The sequence below is a fragment of the Enhydra lutris genome, unplaced genomic scaffold (genome assembly GCF_002288905.1).
Source record: "Enhydra lutris kenyoni isolate GAN:26980312 unplaced genomic scaffold, ASM228890v2 scaffoldscaffold82, whole genome shotgun sequence".
Taxonomy (NCBI): Eukaryota; Metazoa; Chordata; class Mammalia; order Carnivora; family Mustelidae; genus Enhydra; species Enhydra lutris.
This window is the reverse complement of record NW_019154166.1, coordinates 5,207,374-5,233,748: the sequence shown is the minus strand read 5'-3', so window position 1 is coordinate 5,233,748 and position 26,375 is coordinate 5,207,374. Positions and strand designations below refer to the sequence as shown.

Genomic DNA, 26,375 nt, shown 5'->3' with positions numbered 1-26,375 from the left:
GTATCCTCAATAAACTTTATTTAGACACAAAGAGACATAACAGAAAATGCATACACAGATACAGATATTATATGTATATATATATATATTTTTTTTTTTTTCTCTATAGGATGAACAAACATCACATAGGGAATTTAAAAAGTAGTTGGCATGGAATGTAAGAAAAAATCGCAAAGTTCCTTGGTCGCTCACACTGAAAACAGACACGTAATTCAGAGGCAGACAGGGATTAGAGCATCCCTACAACAGAATTCACAGTTGGTCTATAACAATACACAGGTGTTAGGAAGGGTAAACAGAGGAGTCGGGGATCCGGTTCCTCTTGATAGGACAGAATGCTCACAACACTAGGAAGACTCTGTTTAAACAAAAGACGGAATCGAGGATTCCACACCCCCCTCCCCATCCCACACAGATGCTGGGCAAGCTGTCAGCTAGGACACAAAGCAGCTCTGCAGAAAAGCCATCTTGAGGCTTCAAGGTCTGTGTAACCTCTACCTTTGGGTCCACACTGTAGAGAGTTTATACAGACACACTTAGGACACTGAAACTCTCCAACATGCGCGCTGGCTCTGAAACCCAGAGTATAGAGTGTTGACATCAGTTTATAAAATGTGGCTTTCAAATGGAAAAGGGGTAAGAGCCAAGAGGAGAACACACCCTTTGCAAATGGTGCCCCGTCCACTGGCAGTTTCCCACCATGCTGCCTGTGGTCCCTCCCGCAGGGGCCCTGGCCTCTGGGTCCCGCTCCTCGCCGGGGCCAGGGGGGCAAGAGGGATGTCTCTGTTACATCTACAGACCCTCTAACATCCCACCTGTGACCTCTCAGAAGCCACGTACGTCACCAGGACTGGCTGCCGTGGCACCACCCCTTGCTTTTCCCTGTCTTGGACCAGCCTCTGGGCTCTACATCGTCTTTGCGTTTCAGAGCGGGGCTCCCTAGGCAACCTGTGTGTTTTAGTAAAAAATGGTTTCCACTGTACCCTTCGTGTGTCCTCTTCCTAACGTGACAAATCCAGAGGAGATGAAGTTATGGAGATCGGGTCCTCCACTTCGGTAAGCATCCTTCCCATAATGTCCTGCAAGAAGACGGGGCAGAGTTATCTGGAAGACTCGTAGCAGCAAAAATAAGGCAGGAGCTGGAACTCCCGCTCATCCCGCCAGAGTGAGGCCATCAGTGGCAAATCAGCAGCTGAGGCAGGAAGTAGAGCCGTCAAGAAAAAAAAAATATATTATTTTATAAACACATATAATATATGTTACAAATATATACACTGTATATATAAAAAGTATATATATCAAGTAGATATACATATTTATATATATATGTATGTATATATATATTTGCACAACAAAGACAAAAGTTCTGGAAAGGATACATAGAAAGCAGAAGGGAAAGGGGTACACGGGGCTTGATTTTGGCATTTCTGACCGAGCACAACAGAATATTGGTATATTTGCCCCTTCCCCCCATCCTGTCCGTTGTCCCAGTTTCTTCCATGTTGCCTTACTCATTTGTTTTCTTTCTTTCCAGAGCACAAGGCCTGGCTCCGTCTGGCCGAGGATGCCCCCTCTATGTGCCTGTTTAGGAGTACCACCATATCCCAGGGAACTAGAGCCTGGTGGCTTAGGAGAGATCCAGTCAGCCGAAGGGGGCGGGCAGAATGGCGGCTGTAAAACAGTGGCAAAATATTCACTGCTTTCCCCTGCTGGCTTTCCACAATAAGATGTTATTCTTTGTCCACCTAATGTAGCCGTCTACCCACGGGGCTTGTCTGGGGAAAGGTGAGGATGGGCAAGGACCTTGGGAGAAGAAATTCAAAGAGAAGGAGGGTAATATTCTGCTTCTGACGTTCGAAATGGGACTTCACAAAGCTCTGGAAATACGGCTGTGGTAAAGAAAAAGGACTTCGTAAATGCCATCCTGAGGCACAGACATAGGAAACTGGAGAAAAGCGTATTTTTGTTGTGTTGCTATAAGAGCGCACTGAAAACTACTTGGAAGTAAGTGTGTGGAATTATGCAGAAAGAAGGTGAAGTTAAAAAGTGGACAGAAAACGGGTTGCCCTTGTGGCACAGTCGACTGAGTGTCCAACACTTGGTTTCAGCTCAGGTCACGATCTCAAGGTCTTGAGATTGAGCCCCACTTCAGGCTCCGTTGCTGGACGTGGACACTGCCTGAGATTCTCTCTCTCTCCCCCCTGCCCCTCCACCCCCTTTCCCCCTTTAAGAAAAAAAAGTGGACAGAAAATGCTATATTATGTTTGATCACAATGCTATAAAGTCACACCAGAGTATTAGAAATAAATAAAGAAGATTAAAAGAAAACACCATCCAACTACAAGTGAAAACACTGCTGACCACCTTCAGATAACTAGAACTCATGCCTTATTTCTTCTCTCCTTTCAGTGCTTCTGTATTTTACAAGTTTTTTTTTCCTTACTAAGTATGTCTTTTTTATAATATAAATAAGTAAAATAAACAGCTAATTAAAAAAATGTATAGTATATGTAAAGACAACACAAATTACATCTCTTCTTAACAAGGCGTCCTCTGCATTGGTAGATCTCAAACACAGGTGCATGCTGGAACCATCTAGAAGCTTTAAAAAATGCACATGTCCAGACAAAACTCCAGGGATTCTGATTCTGTTGATCAGGGTCTGAGCTTAGGGGATGCTATTTCTAAAGAGCTCTCTAGCTGATTATTTTTTTTTAAGATTTTATTTATTTATTTGTCAGAGAGAGAGAGAGAGAGAGAGATCACAAGTAGGCAGAGAGGCAGGCAGAGACAGAGGGAGAAGCAGGTTCCCTGCCGAGCAAGGAGCCCGATGTGGGACTCGATCCCAGGACGCTGGGATCATGACCTGAGCCAAAGGCAGCCGCTTAACCAACTGAGCCACCCAGGCGGCCGTCTCTAGCTGATTCTAATGTGCCAACCAGGAAAGAAAACCATTGCCCTAGGGTAAATGGAGAGAAAACCTAGGTTCAGTTTTTCAGGTGGGTTCAAGGAACATCTGTTGGACCCTCGGGGGTGCTTGGACCACCCACGATCTAATAAGTTTTGGGCTCCAGAGTCCTCCCTTTCTTCCCTCCCAGTTCCTTCCTCCTTCTCCCACATCAAGAGTCCTCAAACCTGAGTGTGCATCAGAAAAACCAGGAGGGCATGTTAAAACGGATTGCTGGGCCCCCTCCCAGAGTTGGGACCAGGGCTCAAGACTCTGCATTTCTATCGAGTCACTGGTGATGCTGCTGCTGTCCGGCCCAGGGACCAAACTCTTGTCCTAGCACATGAGGAACTCAAGAGAATTCTTCCACCATTTCTGTCGTGCCCTCCACTCTGGAAGAGATACTCATTCCTCAGGGCTCACAGCCTTCCACGAGCAGCTCTCAGACTATAAAATACTGCGGTCACGACCCAGAATTTGACAGAACAGAATTATTGGAGCTAAGCAGCATCTGCCCGGATCTCGAGCCATGTTAGAGCTCCAGAAACCGCCTCTAGCACCTGGAGAAAAGCATCTTTATTGGGGATGAAGGGGTTGGGGGAAAGGGTGTGTGGAGGGGTGCGCAGCAGGAAGAGAGGGACCCCTGCCCTGTAACGTGGTCACTTCCTCCCCACCCCACCCCCAACCGCGGCCAGGCAGGAGAAGGAAGTCACAGTTCAGAACTGTCATAAATTCGGACCTCATTAATTCAGAACCCGCAAGGCTTCCTGCAGAACTGGGGCTGGTTTATTTTTGTGCTCTTTTATAAATAAAATTTTTGATAAACAAATCAATACCGAGGAAGATGGAGAATAAACAGTGCCTGTGCTACTTACAAATCATTCTTATCTGTCAGCTGGAACAAGGTCCCTCGGGACTGAGCATTGCCCTGGTGCCTTGGGGCTCTGCTTTGTTTCATGAACAACACCAGTTTTCTGATCACCTACTATGTGCCAGGCAGAGAGACAGAGCCTCTGAATGTACAGCCTAAGGGTTGGCTGGTTTTTTTTTTTTTTTTTTGGACATCATAGTAGCGGACATTTTCTAACATAATGCAGTTTAACAGAGATTTTTCACATGTATTATTATCTTAAAATTTTAATTGCAACTGCATACGTGTGTTGTCTATTATATTACAATGCCACCATTTACCAATGGAGAAATGGAAACCAGGAGAAGATGACTGAGCCAATGGTAGTTTTCAGTTCCTCTCACTCCAAACCGTGTCTCCCTTCCATCATTGGCTCCACGAACTTCCCACATGAGCCTTGTGAAAAGGTCACATTCCCCAACTTAACGGAGCTAGTCAGCAGTAAATCCCCAAGCCCTGCCATCTTCGTACCTCACCCCATGGTCTGAATGGTCACAAGAATGCAGTTGTGACTCTTCTCCGGCAGTTGAACCCAGTAGAAATGCCACCTTGGGAGTGGTCTGCCTGGAAGTGAGTAAGTTCATAGAAGCTGGAGCCCTGGTGGGTCAAGCTTCAACACCAAGGCCCTGAGTTGAGTAAAGGTAAGATACGCCAAGGGGTCAAGACCAAGAGCAGGTGGCGGGAATAAAGAATTCTATGCCCAGATCGGCTTGGAAAATATTGAGTTCCATGACATGAAAAGGAAGCACGAACACCAAGTCTAGCTTCCTGTTAATGAGCACCCACCTCTCTAGGGAGCACATAACATTTTTCAAAGGCATCTTTGAGGACACTTGTTGGGAAAGCCGCCCGAGACGTTGAGTGGGAGAAGGCAGGGTGACAGCGTCAGCTCCTGTGGGAGCTGAGGTCCTCACTCTTGAGCGCTCACTGGATGGCTGGGCCCCGGCCTTGTGGTTCCTGATGTCCTAGGTCAGAGGTCAGTTCCATGTCTGACAAGTTCCCAGGTGACACCGCTGAGGGCCACAGGTCCAGGGACCACCCTTTAAGAACCACTGTGTCAGAACGACTGACAGGTCCCTCTTGAGCTGGATCCAGGGCCAATGCTAGGAGGTCAAGGTCCAGGAGGATTCACATTCTCCATGCCCTCTGAGAGGCAGGGTCTCACATGAGCAGGGACAGCATGATGAAAAGAATGATCGGTCAAAGCAAAGCCCTGAGCAGGTGGGTGGGGCGAACAGAGGGAGTCAATGTCTCTTCTCTGCCACAGTGATGCGTGCAGTCCACAGTTGGACAGATGTGTGATAACAAGGGGTATCACAGAACTCTTTAGACATAACACAAAGAACCAGCCCTTCTCCATCTGGCAGCCACCACCCTAAGTCTATGCCTTTCTGCCTGCCCAGGTCACAATATGGGCACACGCACAGCTGCGTCCAGGAATGAGGTAGGGTTCAGGTTGCAAAGGGGCACCTACCACCAATTGCCGAACTCCAACAGTGCCAAGCAGCATCTGGGTGCATTCTGGACCCTTAATTTTACCACTGCTCTCTCACCGTCACCAGCATCCAGATGTCCAAAGTCATGAGGAGAGCACTGAGGTTCAAGTTCAATGCCTACCTCCCTCCTTCCCTGGTCAAGAGGCACTGAAAGCTAAAGAAAGGTCTGAGACTGAGTTCCTGAAGTCAGCAGAGGGCTGGTGGCTCTGGTAAGGCAGAAAGTCTGAGAGGCCACAGGGCAAGTTTCTCTGGAAAAGAGATTTGCTGCAAGAAACAGGAGGGGGAAAGGAGGTACTACCTGAACATGATGTCAGTTGAGATGTAAGGGCAGTTTGTAACTGTGAAATTAGATCAAGAGCCAAGGGAGGGAAAGAAACTGACCAGGGTGGTTGGCCTGGGTCGCAGACACAGCCAACAGAGTGTGCCCTGAAGGAAATCAGTGCAGTAAATCCCAACAAGAGAGACGTGATGGGCACTGGGTGGGGGAAGAGGACAAAGAGACAGCAACGATGGGAGAGAAGGGACAGAGAGGACGATTCTAGGCGTTTCCATTAATTTCCAACAGTATTCCCAGAAGAGACACAGAAGGGATAATTCAGAAGCAATGATTAAAAGTTAATAGATTTGGGGTTTTTTTTTCCTGAGCAGATGGGAAGACTTCAGTCTTCAGATCCAAAGACAAAAGGCAAGATCAAGCATCAGCATGTCTTAGAAGGGACCAAAATCTAGATATATTCTGGTGAAATGCCTTCTAAAAATATATAGGAAATAAATAAATTCATCAGTTAATTAAATTTAAAAATAAAAGAAAGTTCCATCATCATAAAACACTTTAAAAAGTGAGGGAGGGGAAGCAAAGCAACCTTTTGAAGAATTTAAGGCTTTGAGAATAATGCAAAGTTTGCTAATATTTTTGAGTAGAGATGTTTTGATTCTATTCCTTCAAAACTCATTGAAAATACTGCAAAGAAAGAAGAAGAGAAAAAGAGTTCCACAGGCAGAAAAAAACAAAAGACTTTTCATTTAGTAGAAATAGAACAAAAGGAAAATACACATACAGAAATTTTAAAAAAATACACATGGAAATCAGTTCAAAGGGGACTAAAGACCTAAGTGTGAAAAGCCAAACCTTAAAAGAAAAGAAGTGAGCCATCTGTTCATGACCTCAGAGAGGAAAGGATTTTGAAACGAGGAGCAAGGCACAGACTAGAGAGGAAGCCAGCGAGCATATTTTAAACATAAGGAGCCAAAAGCCATCACAAAACTGCAAGTCAAAGGCTCAAAAACATGTATTTACATTCACATCCAAGACCCATAAAGAGCTTCAAATTAATGAGAAGGTAAAAGAACTTGACAGAAAGCATGGGCCAAAGAGATGAACAAGCAAATCGTAGCAGAGAAGACCCAAAGGGCCGATTCACATAAAGTCATGTTCCATCTTGCAAGTAACCAGGGAAATTCAAATTAAAGCCATAATGAGATGTCATTTCATACCCAGCAGACTGGGAGGAGTGAAAATGCCTGACGCTATGGACATGGGTAAATAGGAATGAGAATCCTTGCACACTTCTGCTGGGAGTGTAAATTGGTACAACCACTTTGGAAATTCACAGACACATACATGGTAGAAACAGCAAGCTCCCTTCGGTAGATAAATTGTCACACATGTGCATAAGGAGATACGCACGAGCATGTTCATAGTGAGTATTGTTTGTAATAAAGACAAATGGAGAGGGCTCCATCTTCCTACCAAGAGAACAAGCAATCAATAATGTTATACTCATATGATGTAATCCTATACTACAGTCCAAATGGAATGAACCAGAGCGCTAAGTAGCAACATGGAAGACAGTCTGTTATAATGCTGAGTATACTAAGCAAAGCGAGGAAAAACAGGATGCCATCATCTAGACAGTTATAAAACAGGCAATACAACCCTGTATATTGTTTCAGGATACAAGCAAATGTAGTTAATACAAGTACAAAGAGATTCAGGGAAATAATAGATACTTCAAGCAGATACTTCTAGAGGTAAGGAGTGCAATGTAACTGAGGAGGAAGAGTAGATGAGGTGCTTCTGTGTTTTATTTCCTATGCTGGATAGCTGAGGACGTCATTCACAGTTAAATAATTACTTTATTATGGATAGATGGAGTGATGGATGGGTGGAGAGATGGATGGATGGAGGGATGGAGGGATAGATGGATGGATGGAGATGGATGGATGGAGGGATGGATGGATGGAGGGATGGAGGGATGGAGATGGATGGATGGAGGGATGGATGGATGGAGGGATGGATGGATGGATGGATGGAGAGATGGATAGATGGAGAGATGAATGGATTGGGGGATGGGTGGATAAAAAGATATATGGATGGATGAAGGGATGGAGCGATAGATAGATGGATAGGTAGATGGATGGATGGGTGGATGGATGGATGGATGGATAGATGAATGAATAGGTGGATGGATGGATGCATGGATGGGTGGATGCATGGATGGACAGAGGGACGGATAGATGAATAAATGGATGGATAGCTAGTTTTTAGTTAAGAAACTGTAACCCAAATATTTTATTCACTGCCAAACTGTCCCTCAAGAATAAAGGCAGCAAAGAGTCTCCAGTTTTAAGAACTCAAAGACTAAAATACCCTTGAGTTCTTCTTGGGGGAGGGGCGAGGGGCCCCATGACGAAATCCATCAAGCAAGAAATAAAACGACAGAACTTCAAAAATCACAGACAGACTTATTTACAATCTTCAAGCAGTACCCAAATCCCAAAATTCATCAAGTAAAGATCAGCAAATCAGGTTACACATTTGCAACATTTAGCCAGTTGGCTTTCTTGGCAGAAAGACAGTTAGGTGGTAGGTACCGGACTTGCCCTGGAAAACCTGGTAGGCCAACAGGGTGATGAAAGTACGTTACGGCGATGAAATAAAACCAAAAGTAGCTTCCGTGGTCAGAGGAGCAGCTCTCCCTCTTTAGAGCCTGCTTGAAATTCACAGCATGCACTCCGAACAGACAGGGAGCTGGTCTCTGAAAAGCCAGAATAGTGCTAGGGCCGCTCCGCAGACACTTGCCTGCTGAACTTTCAGTGGAAAAATGTGACAGAGACAGAAATCCAAACGCATGGTAAACCCTGGGAAAATATTTTCAATACACGTGAGAAAGGACCTTTCCTTAGTTCATGTCCATGACACTCATTAATATCAATAATAATAAAGCCCTAGAAAAAGTGAATAGGGAATGTGTGAATAGGTCATTATAATCCCCAGAAAGAAAAAAAAGACAGGGTTTTTTTTGGAAGGCCAGGAGATACGTGAAAAATACGATTAACCTTGAGTCACAATTAAGGAAATGCAGGTCAAAATTTTGAGGACCTTTCCAAAAAAAAAAAGAAAGAAAGAAAGAAAAAAAAGAATTGATTTTGAGGTGTGGGGGTGGCTTAGTCAGGTAAGCATCTCGGACTTGTGGTTTTGGCTCAGGTCATGATCTCAGGGATATGAGATCGAACCCCGCGTCGGGCTCCACATCGGGCTCAGTGGGGAGTCTGCTTGAGATTCTCTCTCTCCCTCTCCCACTGCTCCTCCCGCTCCCCACACTCTCTCTTTCTATAAATAAATAAATCTTCTGAAAAGTAAAACCTAATCAACTTGGCAAAAACCTAAGCCTTCCATGACACCCAGCGCCAGGAAGATGGGCTCTTTCGTTGTGACTGGTAGAAAGAGTAGAAATTAGTGGTGCCTATTTGAAGGACAAGCCTTTGACCTGGCATTCTCCCTGCTAGGAATCTGCCCCACATATATGCCTTCGAGTCCTCCCATAATTTATGAGCCAGGCCAGACCATGTGGCCTTGACTGCAGCAGTTTCTGGGAACAGGAAGCTAAGAAAACCAGGATCCATGAATTTGTGGACCATCATATAAGCATTACAAAGATGAGGTTGGATGTATGTGCAGATGTAGGAAGATCTCCAAGACCAAATTAAAAAAAGAAGCAGCAGCAGCAGCAGCAAGATGCAGGGCAACCTTTCACAGTAGGATCTTTTGATACAAACGAGAATGAAAACAATATAGAGAGGACATGTAGAGACCCACTGAAAGTAGGATGGTTGCTATGAAAGATATATTTTTTTTTCTGTAAGTTATTATGCCCACAAACTACTAAAAGGTCCTTTCCTTTGGGGAAAGGTCCGGGGGGGAATTGGAAGGGCGGTGTTGGCCTTGGAGTTTGATTACTTTCTCTACTGTCTGAACTTTCTATACATATCTATGTGTTATTTTTTATTTTTGTACTATTTACAGAGTTCATCTGGGATTATGGAGTGGGATCGTGGGCCATACTTCGTTTTTGTCTTTGTACTTCTTTATGTGGGGGGAAAAAACTCTAATAAATGTCATTTTATCGAAAGCAGTACAAAGGCCAGGAAATGAGAGGGGCCACTTCTCCTTGTGTAAATGACAAGGCATTTATCAAACACGGATTCTAATACCCACCTGGCGGGAGGGTGGCGAGGATTAGATGAGATCCCGGGTACTGATCGTTTTGCCTAATACTCCATTCCAGGAAACCTCAATAAATGGGAGCTGCTATTCACATCAAGACTACAGTCTTTTTGGGTGACTGGGTGTCTCAGTGGGTTAAAGCCTCTGCCTTTGGCTCAGGTCACGATCTCGCGGTCCTGAGATGGAGCTCAGAAGGGAGCCTGCTTCCCAGAACCTCTCTCTCTGCCCCTGCCTCTCTGCCTACTTGTGATCTCTCTCTGTCAAATAAATAAATAAAATCTTAAAAAAAAAAAAGACTAGTCTTTCCTCTTTCCCATGCGGTGAACTCTGTGGGGTCTTCTTCCGGCGCATCTGCCCCAAGCTGACCTCGGGCCAGAAAGAGCTAAGAACAGAAGGAGCTGGATAGAGCTTGGACTTTGCTATCTTGCCTGAGGGCTCTTTCCCAGAGAAACCCCAAAGCTCCTTCCAGTTCCCAAGAGTTCACACCCGTGTCTACACAAAGGGGAGGGGGCCGGGAGCCAGGACGGCCTGGCTTCCTCCATGTAGTTACATTTTGCTAAGTGAACGAGGCCGCTCTGGGCGGACTGAGCCAGTTTACCTCTGTTTACAGAGGTAAACAGGGGGCAGGCCAGGTCTCACTGCAGACTGCACTGACTGAATGTTTACTAGTCAAAAACTCTCGAGAGAGCAGCTACTGGGAATGCTTTATTTTAACGTGTCAATTCCAGTCCTCATACAAGCAAGCACACGGGGACTGTCTCCTTCAGAGTCTGGGGAGTTAGCAGGGCTGTCGTTGAGTACTGTGGCAATGTCGCACATCTGCCCTCTGGTATCTCCCCTCTGCATACTCGGCAGCTGGGAGACCTGGCATCTGGGAGACCTGGGTATGGTTGCCAGGTGCGGAGCCCACCTGGTGAAGGCCATGGGTCCCCAGCTGTGAGCGCTCAGGATCAGCAGTCCCACACTGAACCAACACTCTCCCATGATGAAGGAAATATGGACCCAGAGCGGGTGAGTAGACACATTCTCAAGGTCACACAGGTTGATGGTTTTGGATACCATACCGAACCTTCAACTCTTGACTTTCAAGATGGCGCTCTTCACCCTATCGTTTCGCTTGAGGAAAGTAGAAGGGTTCCCGTCTGGGAGATCAGGATCACAGGCAGGGTGAGATGGGGAGCACAACCTAGAGGACATCTTGATAACCATCCCACTGCGGGGGGCCAATCCTCCAGAAAGTCATTCCTAAACGAATCTCTTTCAATTCAAGTTAATATCCCTGAACCATCAGTTTTGTTGATGTGGATTGAAGAAAACTGGTACTTTGTGTTTGAAACCACAACAAACAAACAAAAATATGAAGATGTCCTCTATAAAGGTCTCCAGCTGTGGCCAAGGGCAAGTTCTAGGTCAACTTTATCCCCTGCAAGAGAGGAGCTCTGCTGTGGTCTCCTTTCTCTCACACAAGCTTTGCGGTAAGATTTCTTGTTTCAGAAAGCATTACAAGGCTCAGAAATAGAAGTCTGAAAACCACACCTCTGGTGCATCCTAATTATTTACCAAGGGGATGAAGGAGAGGATTACTTGATGGTGACATTAATCTTCAGAGATTTGGAGAGGGCTAAACCCTCCTCCTTTCCCCCGCCCCCGCCCCCAGCCACTGAGACATAATCAGGAAATGTTCCAACTGAAGGACTTCTCAAGGGCACCTTCTCTAGCCTCAAAATTTGCAGATGAGGAAACTGGAGCCGGGGAGGGAAAACAGACAGCCCAAGGTCACTGGCTGCCAGCTGTGACCTCACTCTGCGTCTTCCCACATCAGAGCCTTGCCGAATGCACCAAGCAGCCAACAGTCTCCCCTGTGCCCCAGGAAACGGTGCAGAGGTTGGTTTCTATTTCAGGGGACCCCAGCGCACCATTTATTTTCTCCTCAGATGCGCTGGCTGTAATCCCCTTGGAAAGATGCCCAGAGTCTAACCAAATCCCCATCACTGACTGCGATCCCCGTTTCGGTTCTGGTTCATTCCTGAGAGCGGGACCCTGGCCAAGAGTCCTGAGGAAAATCTGAGTGGAAGGGAGGCTGGAGGTGCTCTCCACAGCAAGGGAAGACTTTCCTTGGCCCCCAAGTCTGAGGACATTAGGGTAGGGGTCCGTTAAGGAAATCTCCCCCTTGTCATCGCCTCGCAGACATACAGTGGGGTAGCCCAAGGCAGGGGGTGCCTGAGACCTCTTTTCCTCTGTTTCTTGTCCTTTCCTCATCTGAAAAAACAAAACAAAAAACACTGAGCCTTCTGCGAGTGCATCCAAACTGGTGGGGATGGATGACCAAAATAATGCTGAAAACGTCTACCATCTTATGTAATTTTACCGGATGCCTTTACGCGGAGACATTGGCAATGAACGCCTTTTATTATCTAGAGGGAAATATTTAAGGAGAATACGATCTCCATTTTGCAGATGAATAAACAGCTCCCGCAAGGTTGAATATACAAAATCACAGAGTAGCCTGTAAGTTAGGGCAGAACCTAAATTCCGTCACTATACAGACTGGGGGTTCCTTTCATTTTATCACACTTCCAGGAAAGCCACACTCTGGAAACTGCTCCAAGGGTCCTACCCTCTCCCAAAACACCAGAGAGAGACCCTTCTGACTAAGACAGCTGAATTAAAAACAAACAAACAAACAAACAGAAAACAAACGTGGCGGTGGGGGAAGGAAAGAATTTTAAGGGCTTTCATCTTTTGCCGGGCTTTCACTCCTTATGGGAAGGCAATTTAATTTGTGGACTATGAGGTATCTCTGAGAAGTTATCAATGAGAGAAGGTTCATATTCAAACCGGGGGCTTTTTCACACCGACCTGGGTTAGGGATCTGTTGCCACGTTGAATAAGGCAAAGTAGGAGATGAGAACCAAAATAGTGAATGCTAGGCACAAGGCATTAGCAAAGCCTCCGAGTTTATGGAAATAATGTCACGGGCGACTCTGCTCAGATGTTTCCTTCTGTGGGCAAAGCAAGACTGCCCGCTCTGGGTCCCAGGAAAAGACCCAGGGGAACCATGATTGTTACGGGCCCGATGGGGAGAGAGGGGAAGCCTCACTGGGAGCTTGATGTATTTGGATCAGTCTTCAGTCTCCTCTCTTGCTGGATTTTGGTGGGGGTAGAGTAAGGGGTGATGGAGGATGCCTGTCAGAGGCAGGTCCAGGGCCCTCTGCCCTGCCCTCAGATACTTGGTCTTCTCCATTCAGCATGTGGGAGGGGGTTGAGGCAGAGTAGGACCCTCTTCAAGGAGTGCCTGGCTAAGTACCTTTCCCTCAGTCCCCCCCACTCCTGGGTCAGTCCCCAAGTCTGGAGGTGACAGGGCCTCCCTCCCTCTGACCTCTACAAATTGCATTCAGGGACCTCCAGGTAGAGTTGCACAGGGGGAGGCAGCCGCGGGTGAGGAGAGCAGGAGGAGGGTAAGAGGATACTCCAGTCCCTCTGTGGACCTGCGCAGAAGTTCCTCCCCTTCTCACGGGTTCCTTAAACCCACCTCCTTCCTTTTAATGATGTTTTCGCTTAACTGTTCTCAAATTACCCCTTTTAAGAGGGCCATCTGTTTCCTGCCAGACTCCGAAGGATAGGCCATCCATCACCATACTGGGCCTTCTTCCCTCCCTAGCCTGTTCAGGGACCATGGTCCATCCTTATAACAGCCCCAGCCTCCAACCTCGAGAACCGTGTTCACCCAGCAAAACCACCAGTGAGGAGAGCCGACCAGCTGCCATTTTGTCACTGGGGGACTTCAGGCAAATGATTTGACCTCTCTGAACCCTCGTTTCCCCATCTGTAAAAAGAGGCTAAATCACAGTACTAAAAGAGGGTTTTGTGATAATCGAATTATTACACACAAAGAGTTCAGAACAGGACCTAGAATATGTTAAGTGCTCTGTTTGCTATTATCATTACCAGTATTTTGTAGAACGAATGACCCCAATCCTCAGATGTGGCCATCTCAATGTTATGACAATTTCTGCTCTCCTTCTCTGCAACGTTCACCCTTCCGCTTCCCGGACATCCTTCATAGGTTCCTCCTGGCTCCTGGAACCTCCCATACCTGCTCTCCACACGCTCCAACTTGCCCTTGCCTCATACTCCAAGGAGAAATTGGAATGGTAAGAGAGGATCTCTTTCGTTGACAGAAGATCACACCTATCCTCTCTGTCTTCCTTGTTAGTAGCGTGAGTGAAATGATGTTGTGAACATCCGTGTCCCTCCATCTTCTCCAGGACTTAGCTCCTAAAATCATCCCTCTCTTTTTCAACCACCACTTTCTCTCCCTCAACAGGCTCACTCACACTTCGACTCCTCTAGACTGTCCAAACGCTACACACAGCACTCTCCCTTGACCCCATGCCTCCCACGCCAATCATGGCCCATTCCCCACCATTTTGTAGGGGAAGAAATGGAATCCCGGGGCATTGAGGGATCTTGCTCCCATTCACCTATCTCATTGGGGGATGACCTAGGGCTCCAAATACAAATTTTCTATGTTCTTAAAAAAAAAAAAAAAAAAAAAGGATGCTTCTGACCACAGTAAGATACTACTACACGCCCAGCAGTGTGGCTGAAGTTCAAAAGATTGGCCATACCACACATTGGTGGGGGAGTTCCCCAAATGTTGGGAAACTAAAACTCACACCTACCATCAGTGGGGATGGAAAATGATAAAGCACCTTGAAGAGCTTTTGCGTAGCTTCTTCTGAAGGTAAAGTCTTCCTGCCCTGTACCCCAACAGTTCTATATGTAGGCATTTACCCAACAGGAGAATCTATGTCCACCGTCACAGACGTCCAAGAATGCCTACAGCAGCTTTACTTGAAAAAGTGATTAAAAAAAAATCAAGTATTCAGAATGCCCGGCAAATGGAGCTTACATAATATACTGTGGAATATTCACGAAAGGAACACTATACAAGGTGGGAGCCGCTGGTACGTGTAATGACATAGATGACTCTCCCAGACAGCACGAGAAATGAAAAGGCAAACGTAAGACGTCCATGCAGGACAACTGCACATATATGAAGACCAAGACGAAATCTTCTTGACAAAGACTCCCAAAGAGCAGACAAAGCCACTTGATGATGGCAGCCATGAGAACGGTGGTTACCTGCGGAGGTTAACTATAGATTGGGAAGGGGCACTGGGAATTTTATGGGGTGATGGAAATGTTTTTATGTGGACAAGGGGGCAGGGAGAGATGGGCGGGTAGAGAGATGGTAGATAATCACGTAAAAAAAATCACTGACCTGGGGGGCTCAGTTGGTAAAGCATCTGCCTTTGGCTCAGGTCATGATCTCGGGGTCCTGGAACTGAGGCCCGCCTCAGGCTCCCTTCTTAGCAGTGGGTCTGCTTCTCCCTCTGCCTCTTTGATCTCTCTTGCTTTTGCTGTCTCTCAAATAAATACATCTTTTAAAAAAATCATTGACTTCTATACTGAAGATTGGTACACATGCCATATTTAAAGATTTCCATCAGACTTCCATTTTAAAAAGCCATTCGCTTAACCCTTGCACTAAATGGATTCTCCTTCATACCCTAATTATACCAACACCAAGAAGAGGCAATGATTCTTAGTATTCCCATCCCCCAACTGCCTCTATTTAATTAGGTTTACAACCCAAAGACCCTCAGAGACCCCTCACTCGAAGAAGGAGCCAACAGATCTGAGAAGAGAAAGTGAGCTTTAAAACTCACTTGTATAGGTGAGTCTGATGACCCCCAACTCCAACCTCTGAGTCTAGCTAATGTTCTTTTCTTTCCACGCCACTGCCCATCCCCGCCGTTCTGCAAGTGAGACTGCTCACAGTGATTTAGGATGTAACTCTGGGAGAGTTGACCCCGGGATAATGAACAGCCCAGCAGGCTTCCTTCAAACAGAGGGAATGCACCCTCCCACCCCGCCCAGGAGTGACACAGGAGAGACGGAGAAGGGATTCAGTGTAAAGACTGTGGACGGGAGAGACATCAAGAGAAACGCTTAAGATTTGCTGCTAATGAAGTTGTAGCATCTGAGGTTGCTTTGGTTGCCTCGTGAGCAATGAGGAGAGAAAGCGGCACTGGGCTTGCCAGGAAGACGGCGGAGCAGATTCATCTCAGCGGCTGGCCCAAAGACACTTATTCCGCTAATAAACTCAGTGCAACACTTGACAAGAAGCTGAAGGCCCACAACCCTTTTGAAAGGGGCGAGTTAAGTAGAAAGAATGATTTTCGCGAAGTCAGGCCAAACCTGGAAGAAGTATGATAAATCTCTAAGGTTTCGGAGCCCTCTGACCCAAAGGGAAGGCCAGCTATTAATAAAGACGGTCACCACCTCTGATGTGTCACTTGATGGCAATCTTTAACATAAAATCCCATTTATTGGAACCTTTGAAACAACCTCACAAAGGGTGTTTTCATTACCCCCTATGGCATATAAGAAAAATAAAATCCGCCTCATTTTAAATAATTTGTCCCAAACTGCACAGCTAGTCACACAAATAGGTAGGACTAGAAGGAAACATTATTTTACCCCAAAGCCGGCGGTCGTCCAGCAGCACCGAGCTTCCATGAGAAATAAACATACATTATGTTGCAAGAAAGCGGGATGAATGGAAGCATCTGCAGGAAGGGGAGTAGAGGTCGTGTTCAAGAGAACTGGACCCAAGGAATTGGGACATGGAGGGGGTCAAGGATTTGAGCTCAGTAGCGAGAAACGGAAATAATATCGTGTTCAAAAGTCTGGGCTTGAGCAACCAACTGGCAAGCTCCCCAGGTGATCGATCACATTGTGGTTTGTGGTCTGTTCTCCCCCATAAAGTGGAGCTCTCTCCACTTGGCACCTGGCACGGGGCCGGCCAGTGTTCGTTAATTCTTTGTTGAATTCATCAATGAACAAATTAATTAGCGAACAAAACCAATGTATCTGTGTTCACCTTCTAATACTCTCAAGGTCTGAGTCATGGGACTTCCTGCTTTATGTGCACCTGGAGAGTGCTGAGACATCATGAGACCTCTGAAGGTCAGGACCCCGGCCAGAGGAAGAGCAAAACCTCCCCCACTGCTTTGGCTTCCACCTGGATGCCTCCTGCTAAGTTATCCATGCAATCATCCCAGCTTTCCACTCCTTTGGTATCAAAAGCCAATCCGTGTTCATGGACTTGAACACATATTCATTGAGTCACTCACTCAACAGGTTGCCAGACGAGATTAACTTCGAAATTCCTATCTCTGCTGGAGTGGGTCTGGTTTTTAGATGCCGTGATAGCTTAAAACCAAACCAAACCAAACAAACAAACAAAAAAGCCTCTACGTTACATTAAATTCATTTTTATTTAAAAATAAGTAGAGGGGCACCTGGGTGGCTGCCTTAGTCAGTTAAGCATCCGACTCTTGATTTTGGCCCAGGTGATGATCTCGGCGTCCTGGGATTGAGCCCCACGTCAGGCTCTGTGCTCAGTCTGCTTTGTCCCTCTCCCTCTGCTCCTCTCCCTGCTCACTCTTTCTTTCTAAAATAAAGAAATAAGGGGCACCTGGGTGGCTCAGTCAGTTGAGTATCCGCCTTCGGCTCAGGTCATGATCCCAGGGTCCTGGGATCGAGCCCCACATCGGGCTCTATGCTCAGCACAGAGCCTGCTTCTCCCTCTCCAGCTCTCCCCTGCTTGTGCTGTGTCTCTCTCTGTCAAATAAATAAATTTAAAAAATAAAATAAAATCTTTAAAAAAAATCTTTAAAAAATTAAAAAGATTAAAAAATAAAAATAAGTAGAAATAGTACATACATGAGGTGTTTTGAAAATGGAAATTATCTTCATACTAATGTTCGTGTGGTTTTCAAACAATTCAAATGTGAACAGTGCATGTCGGAACTAAAAAGCTGACACACTGAAAAAAATCGTAGACAAGTGAAGAAGCTGATGTGCTGAGTCTGAAGTCTACCCGGGAAACACGAATGCAAGAGAAGAGGCAAGACATTTTGAAATGAAAGAGAACTTGTACCAGATATCACATAACAGACAAAGCTACAATCATTAAAACAGTATAGTACGAACCTAAGAATGATTAAGTGGAACAGAATAGAAAAGCTAAGAGGAAGATCTTCAAAAATGTTAAGAATCGAGGTTATGAGAAAGAGGGCATGCAAATCGGTCAATGAAAGAAAGAGTATTGATTATGTATTTGGGAAACCTAAGATTGATGTCTACAGCTTCTCTTGATACAGACAAATTACAATGTCTACCCAGACCATATGCCCCAGCAGAAACCGTACATGAATTTCCTGATAAAAGATGCACCTGGGAAGCCTTATTTCTCTTTTATCACATCACCCTCTCCCATTTCCTGGCCAGGGTTGACTGCGCCAGAAATAAAAAGCAGGGTTTGCTCTCAAGAATATTTAAACTAAGAGTTGGAAATGCTCCAGAGTATTTAGACGTGCAAAGTCATACAGAGTTGGAGCGGGAGTCCTGTCCAAGACATCCCAAAGCCACACGCCATTCATAAATCTGGGCATTCCCAAACCATTTAAGAGCAGAAATTCCTCCAGAGGGAGGAAGGCTGTTGCAGAGAGAAAAGCCCCCAAAAGAGAGAAGGTCTCTGCCCAGAGTCCAGCCACAAGCCACCCCTGTTCAGTTGAATACACTCTTGTTAATTTGAGGTATTTTGATCTGTGTCTCTCATCAACAAACATGTTCTTAGTAGAACATATACCATTTGTCCAAACACATTCTAGGGATAGTCTAGAATTTAACATGAAGAAATAAGACAGTAGAAGAAGAGATCTGTGACTATCTTCCTAACCCTGGCCAAGCAAGACACATCTAAACATGAGAGCAAAAAAAAAAAAAAAAAAAGGAAAAAACCAGGAACAAAAGGAAGGAATAACGGGTCAGATTTTATAAGATTTTTTGAGTTCTGTATGTCAAAAATTACCAGGAATGTACACCCATGTTCATAGCAGTTTCATTGTGAATAGTGGAAAACTAGACACCACCCAGGTACCCATTGAGGGATGAACAGAGAAGCAAAATGTAACATACTCGCACAATGGGATATCATTCAGCTTTAACAAGGCTAGAAATTCTGAAATGTGATACAGCATGGATAAACCGTGAGTACATTTATGCTAAGTGAAATAAGCCAGGCACTAGGGGGGCAAATAGTGTATGATTCCACACATTTGAGCTATCTAGATCAACCAGGTTCATAGAGACAGAAAGCAGGCTGGTGGGTGCCGGGAACTAGAAGATGCATGTTTGCTGCTTAATGGATACAGTGTTTCAGTTTGTAACATACCCAAGTTCTGGAGCAGGATGTCAGTCACAATACCAGTAAACCTCACTCTACTGAACTCTACACTCCAAAATAGCTAAGACGGTAAATCTTAGGTTGTGTTTATTCTACCATAATTAAACTTTTTTTTTTTTAAACAGTTAATAGGGGCACCTGGGTGGTTCATTCAGTTAAGCATCTGCCTTCGGCTCAGGTCATGATCCTAGGGTCCTGGGATCAAGTCCCGCATTGGGCTCCCTGCTCAGTGGGGAGGCTGCTTCTCACTCTCCTTCTGCTCTTCCCCTCTGCTGGTGCTCTCCCTCTCCTCCCTCCCTCTCTCTCTCTCTCTCTCTCTCTCTCTCAAATGGATAAACAGAAAATCTTAAAAAAAAAACCGTTAATATTTTCAGCAGATATTAAAAAAAAAGCTCTGACAAAGAAGAGATGAACTTCCTTAGGGGGGAAAAAAGCCCCCCAAAACTGTGGACATAAACGGGCAATTCGGAAGAGGAAATAAAATGGAACGGTATCTCTTTAGGGCAATAATGATATATAATAAGAGTCTTCAGATACGCACACCTTGTGACTTAGTAATTCCACTTAATAGCAATCCATCCAAGGGAAATAATTATACACACAGCAGAGAATTATGTGCAATGATTATCATCACAGTATTATTTATAATAGTGTAAAACTAGAATCAAGCTAAATGTGATCAACAGGGAAATGGCTGAATAAATTATGTTACTTTCAAGGCTGGATGCCATGGAGTCATCCTCGCTGCCTTTTGAAAAATATTTCAGGGCCGTGAAAAATGCTTATGAAATGACAGTAAGCGAGCAAAAGATTTATAATTAATAGATAACTTATGACATCTTTCTTTAAAAAAAAAAAGCGGGGGGCACGCAGGGAAGCCACAGGGGGGAGAGGAGAGATGCCTCAGTTGCTCCCGAGGAAACTGTTAGGATGACGAATCATTTTCTACGCCCTTCTGTGTTTTCCAAGCTTTCCTTAATGGGCAGCAATTTCTTTGGTAATCTGGAATATTCTGTATTTGAGACGGGGTGCGTTTGGATGGCAGGAGTTATGGTGAAATTGAGCAACCAGAAGGCTTAATGCAGAATGCACACATAGTCTCCCCTCACTGCTGCAGGCCAGCACCCATCAGCCTCGGTTTCTTGCTATAGCCCTTCTGACGGCACAGGCCAGCCGAGCCCTGCACCAGCCTGGCCTCTCTCTCCAGCAGCCCTCACTCCTGAAGCCTGGGAAAGCCAAGGAGGGCTCTCTTTCCCTACCTACCATGCAGACTGCTTCCCCTGCACAGCATTTGGAGGAAAGGAAAACTATCCGTCATCCTCCACTCGTCCTGCAGGGACCTCCTGGGCCACGTCAAGGGGACACTGCGGGGGCTGGGGTCCAGGAGTCAGCAGCTGCTGCGTTGCGCTCCTGGAAGGAACGGGAGTTCGCCCGTTGTTGGCAGTTTGCCCGTGGCGGTCCTCCCTCCCCCCAGAGGCAGTGTCAGGGCTGGAGGGGACCAGACAGATGGACACAGACCCCACAGCTGTCAGCCAAGGGAAGAGGCCTCCTGGTTCTTATTTAGGGGAAATTAGCCATCAACACCCTCGTCTCTTCGGGTGTGAACTTTAAATAAGATGTTCCAGCTGAAGTGGGGAGAGGAAGCTATTTTGCGGTGACGGGTAAGAGAATCATTGTCGGGGATGTTGGCCTCTGATCAACGGCAGCTCCGGGAGCCAGCTTCACGCGAGCGCGACGGACCAAGGAAGTGAGCCCGGAGGAGGCTGGCTGGAAGCAGCTGCCTTCCCACGGCCCGAGGGAGCTGGGGTTTGGACAGCCTGCTTCCAGCCCGTGTGATGGGTCCTGCCCAGACTGGATGCAGGCGTCTCTGAGCGCCCAGAGGGCCAAGTTCACGGCAGCAGGCGAGAGAGGAAAATCCCTGCGGGTCTGCTCCTGAAACCAGTCCTATGGTGTGTGGACCCTGCTGGGCTGAGCCTCCTCCTTCATGAGCCCCAACTGCAGTCACAGCTCCCCCTGCCCCCCACTCCCCAAAAGGGAGATAACATGTGAACCAACCCCCACCCCCGCTCCTCCCTACTCCTCCAGCCAAGAAGGGCTGGACTTCTGTGAAATTGCTTTGGCCAACAGGAATGAACCCAGTGCCTGGCCTCTGGCTCAGAGGTGCTGATGCGCTTTGATGGGGAGGTAATCTGCCTGAAAAAAAGTCAGGAAAAGAACAGGGCTGGGAAGGTTAAGAGTCGAGGAGAAGCAGTACCTGAGGCCCACTGAGCTCCCTGCATCCCCCAGACTGAAATCTCAGGCCTGGCAAAAAGGTGCTCAGCTAACAAGAACTCAGCCCTCTGACCCCCACCCCTTCCCTAACTGCCCTCAACAACACCGACCAGGGAGAAACCAGATTCAGAGAGGTTATGCCCACCACCCAAGGTCACCCAGCTATGGAATGTTTCAAGTCCATTCCCCGAAGTAATCCAGGTGTCGGTCAAGGTCATGCGTTTCAGCAGGAATCCAAAGGCTACGCAGGAACAACGTGCAAGGTTTGAAGCTGTCTTCACGAGCCTCAGACAGACCTATCCCTTTGAGGCTGTGTCGAGGGTGGCCACTGAGACCTGAGGCAAAGCAGTGGGGTGGAAACCATAGTGGGGGGGGGGCTCTGATGGCTTAGGAAGCCCCAAAGGGAATGGGGGTGGGGTGAGGTGGGGGCCCATGGCCAGCCTTATCTTCCGTGTTGGAGACAATGGGTCTGTTTTGGAATAAAAGAGTAGACATCAGCCAAGAGAAACCTAACAGTTGGGAATACTGTGGGTCTTAAAGCTTTGAAGGATTTCAATTTGGTAAGACCCATTTTGCAGGGAAAGAAGCCGAATTCCTTCTCTTTCCTTCGGGGCTTGAGAACAGAAGGGCCAGCCAACAGCCCCTGGGCTCTCCCCACCCCCAATAAGCTCTGCGGCGGGAATTTCAGAATAAAGTGCTGCTGATCAGCCTCTCTAGGGAGGTTTGCCAAGGGCTTCGCCCTCATGTGTTAACAGTTAAGGGCTTAGAACACGCGACACTCCCTTAATTCCCTGCATTCGATGGGAGGTAATGCCCTGACCAGGGGTTTCTTTACAGGGGGTGTAAGGGGTGGGTTGTTTCTCTTCTCATTTTACTCTCAATCACGACCCTGCTTGGCTTCCAGATCAAGCCAGCCGCAAGCCCTGTTAAAGAAAGCTCCATGATTCAACAGATTCGGATCTGAAGGCTCAATGGCCCACAGGCCGGCAAGAAAGGGGGCCTTCAGCCCCCGTTCATTTAGAAATGGCTGTTCTGTTTCCGGAGGGCAGGAACAAATGAGGAAATCACCGCGTGAGCCTGGGGGAGGCACGCGCCCACAAACAAGGCACAGACCATCTGGTCCCATTAGCTTCTGTGCCCTCTGAACTGTGCCCTGTGCACCGAGGCACAGCTGCCTTGGGTGATATGGGAGCAACTACGGCCTCGGCCGTCTCCCCCTGCCCGTGCTTCCTCTGTGACAGCAGAGGCCTGAGCACGATGGGTGAGATGGACCTCTTCAGTCCAACCGCACCTGCCCTCGGCCCCTCCAATGAAGAGCGTGGAGTACGCCATGGAGGACAGGAGGGTCTTGGCTGAGAACAGAAGGGGGCCCTGGTAGGGTGTCTGCAGCCGCTCAGGCTCTACCCAGATGGTGGCAGGAGGTGGAGAAGCAGCAGAGGTGGGCAGGTGTGAAGACCCTTGGGGCAGGAGCATGAGCATCCCTTGGGAGTTTGCTAGAAAAGCAGAATCTCCACCCAGCCCTACCCCACAAGGCCCCCAGGCAATTCCTATGCCCCTTAAAATCTGAGAGGCTTTCGTATATCTCCGTGGTTCTCTCCTGGGAGATTTGCTCCCTCGGGTGACATCTGTTGATGTCTGGGGACATTTTTGGTCATCACAACTTGGGGACGGGGGATGCCCTGGGGAGAGGCCAGAGAGGTTGACGAATATTTTGACAATACACAACAACAGCAGCCTCCTGATAACAACAACAAAAAAAATTAGCCAATCCAAAATGTCAATAATGTTGAGGAACCCTGGAGTAGGGAGTTCTCTCATGAAAGGAAAATTCACAGGGGTCTGCAGCCCTTTCCCTGTCTTCCTCAGAGTCCACCTGAAATTATTAGTTAAACATAAATTTATATAACAGGCCCAGGACAACTCTATAAACAGATGTCTCCTTCCAGCATTTAATCCCAGAAGGCAGGAATGACATCCTGCATTTCAAAGTGACATTAAAATCTAAATTATGAACAGATAAATGATCTTTCCTCCATTCCTCAAAGCATCTGTTTTTTCCCTTGTGTTCATTGTGGTACCCTCTTGAGTACACCACGAAGATGCGTGGGTCCATGTGGCTGGGGGCAGACTCGCCGTGTTTTTTTTTTTTTTTTTTTTTCCTCCTTCAGCTGGAGGTAGATTGCACTGGGCTTGGAGTACGGATCACCTAAGTCCACACACTAAGCCTTGCTTGTCGGTCAGAATGACCTGACAATGTCTTAAGTCTACAAAGCCAGTATTCTGTCACAGATGGTGAAGACCCTTTCCAGGGTCCTATTCTGGAGAAACCCACGCAAGGTCCTTACCAGATACTAAATCCGTCATTAAGACTTACTGAGTCTTCCTTCCTCTACTTTTTTTTTTTTTTTGAGATTTTATTTTTTAAGTAATCTCCACACTGAACGTGGGGCTTGAACTTACAATCCCTGAGATCAAAAGTCGTGTTCACGCTCCGCCGATCAAACTAGCCACGTGCCCCCCCTCCTCATTCTTCCTTCTTATATTTCAAATCTATCCTATCTTCCCTATGTCCTCTGTCCATCACCTCTTACTAGATCATTAAAATACTATGCCCGTTTTTTTTTTTTTTCTGCTTTGAGCCTACCCTCTCCTATTTGATCATCACACAGGGACTTAATGGCCTATGAATCTGGTCATGTCATTCCCTTGCTTAAAATCCCTTAATAGTTTGCTACCAAGTAAAGACTCAATGCCCCACTCCTTAGCAGAACACAAAACACCCTGCCTTCAACCCATCATGCTTGTCTTTGAATACCCAAAGACCAAGGTCACGTGTAGTTTTCTGAAAACAATGATCTTGGATCCCTCTATATAATGTTTCATGCTGTTCCTTTTTCCTAGGACATTAGCTTGTCAAAGTACCTAATGAATAAAATCCTACTCCTTCTTCAAGTTTCAACTCAAGCATCACCTCCCCTGAGAAAACTGCCCTGATCTTTCCACCAGATTATAATTCCGTCTCTTTTATCATTTTTAAATCAGGTCTCCCACAGAGCAGTGGTCAAGTTTGATTTGTTGTTTTGTCTGTACATCTCTATTTCTGTTAGACCTTGAGCTCCATGAAGCCCAGGAACCATATTTATTCTTTGTCTCCCCATCCCTTGACACAGGACCTAATAATATTAGGAGCTCATGGGATACTTGCTGAATGATGAAAGCATTTTAGGAAGAAGAGCAAGTCAGTGTCACATGGCTTCAGAACAAAGGCACACTGAAGATCTATATAGGACAAGGAATCAACAATGATCCATAGTTGTTTGAACCTGGAATGGTGCCATCACCACTGGGGGCTGTACGGGAGGAGAATAAGACAGAAAGAGACCTAAGTTCAAAAATAATTTGTGGTTTCAAAATCAGAAGTGAAAATGACTTCAAGTTTTTGGTGGAACCTTTGTATGGAGACATTCAGCGGGAAGTTGGAAATGTAGGGACAGACCAGGAGCCAGCAATGGATTTGAGAAGAATGTGCCTGGAGGTGAGAGTGAGTCCCAGGAGAACAGAATAAGATTCATAAGGGAGAGAAGGAAGAGCTAGCAAATGTTCAAGAAAAGAACTTTTGTGGAAACGTCATTTTAAATGATGGGACAGAGAAGAAGATTTGCAAGGAGACAGAGCTGTTAGAAGGGTAGGCATAAAATGGAGACTATGTTCACATCGGGAAATCGAGAGGACAAAACCCACTGTACGAAGATGGTTATTGGCTCCAAATACAGAAGAATAAATAGATTAAGGACTAAAGAAAACCCATTTCATGTGGACTTAGGTCGTCACTGGTGGTCAAAAGTGGAGCGATGTCAGAAATGGAAATATTACATTAGTGACAGTGTTATGGGCTTCCCCCCTTCCCCACCGTGACTAGTTCCAACCATTTTTACAGACAACAAATCCCTGTCTATCATTACCTGCTAGTGACATTAAAGGTTTCCTCTTGATAAACAGCATTTGGAGAAGTGAACGGTTTCTATTGACTTGATCCACACCTTTCCTGGCTCTCCGATTCCAATCATGCCGTACCCTGACCTTGACCTTGACGAACTGGAGGGCACCAACTTGGTGTTTCTGCCTCATTGTGGTGGCCCCCACCTCTGTGCCACCTGTGACTTCCCTGTTCTTCCTTCTTGATATGGGGGAACCAGAGTCGCACAGAGCTTTTGAGCTGCCAACGAATCAGCCATAAAAAAAAGAAGGACGTGGTTTTCCATGGTTTTCACTAAGTCACTCATTCCCATGTTGGCGAACAAAGGAAACGCCAAAGAAACATTTAGTTAGAAGAGCAAAATATGTTTCGGCATTCTTCTGCTGATTCCTCCCGAGTCTTACAGAACTCTGTTTATTATCTTTGAAAAGAAGGCACAGTGCAGGGGACTAGAACCCTGGGTTCATGCATCATTTTGTGTTCTCCTTGGTTTTAACTCTACACACTTCATATTTGCCTACTTCAAATCTATTGATTTGAAACCTTTCATGTGAATAACCACTCTCTCTCACTCTCTTTTTACTTCATCCCATTCCTTCCTTCCCATCAGTAATCAAATTTAGCAGAGACTGGCTGGCAGGATGCTGCCAAGGCCTCATGGAAGCATCTGGAAAGCATTGGATCTTTGGAAATAAAGCAGTTGCCCCTAGACCTAAACATCCCCCCAGGCTGCTCAGCTCCAGGACTCAAGCCCAGGGAGAGACACAGCCTCTGGCATTTACAGTTTTCAGAATGTTGACCCGTAAAATCCACACCAGAAATAACTTCTACTGTTACCATGTAGGTGGGGGACAAAAGCTCTCTTCACAGGACTGTGTACCAACCAAGCAGAGAAAACAATGCCAAATGATTTATACTGGTGTACTGACTCCAAAACCAAGGAGGA

The 26,375-nt window shown here is 46.3% G+C and overlaps 1 protein-coding gene across 1 annotated transcript in view; it reads right to left on the bottom strand.

Moving 5' to 3' along the window:
* Positions 1–26,375, bottom strand: part of LOC111161094 (shisa family member 6) — a 280,061-nt gene that overhangs the window by 143,605 nt on the left and 110,081 nt on the right. Inside the window, exon 7 of the mRNA XM_022524577.1 lies at positions 984–1,079. Coding sequence (XP_022380285.1) covers positions 984–1,079 — 96 coding nt within the window. The remainder of the gene's footprint in view (positions 1–983; positions 1,080–26,375) is intronic.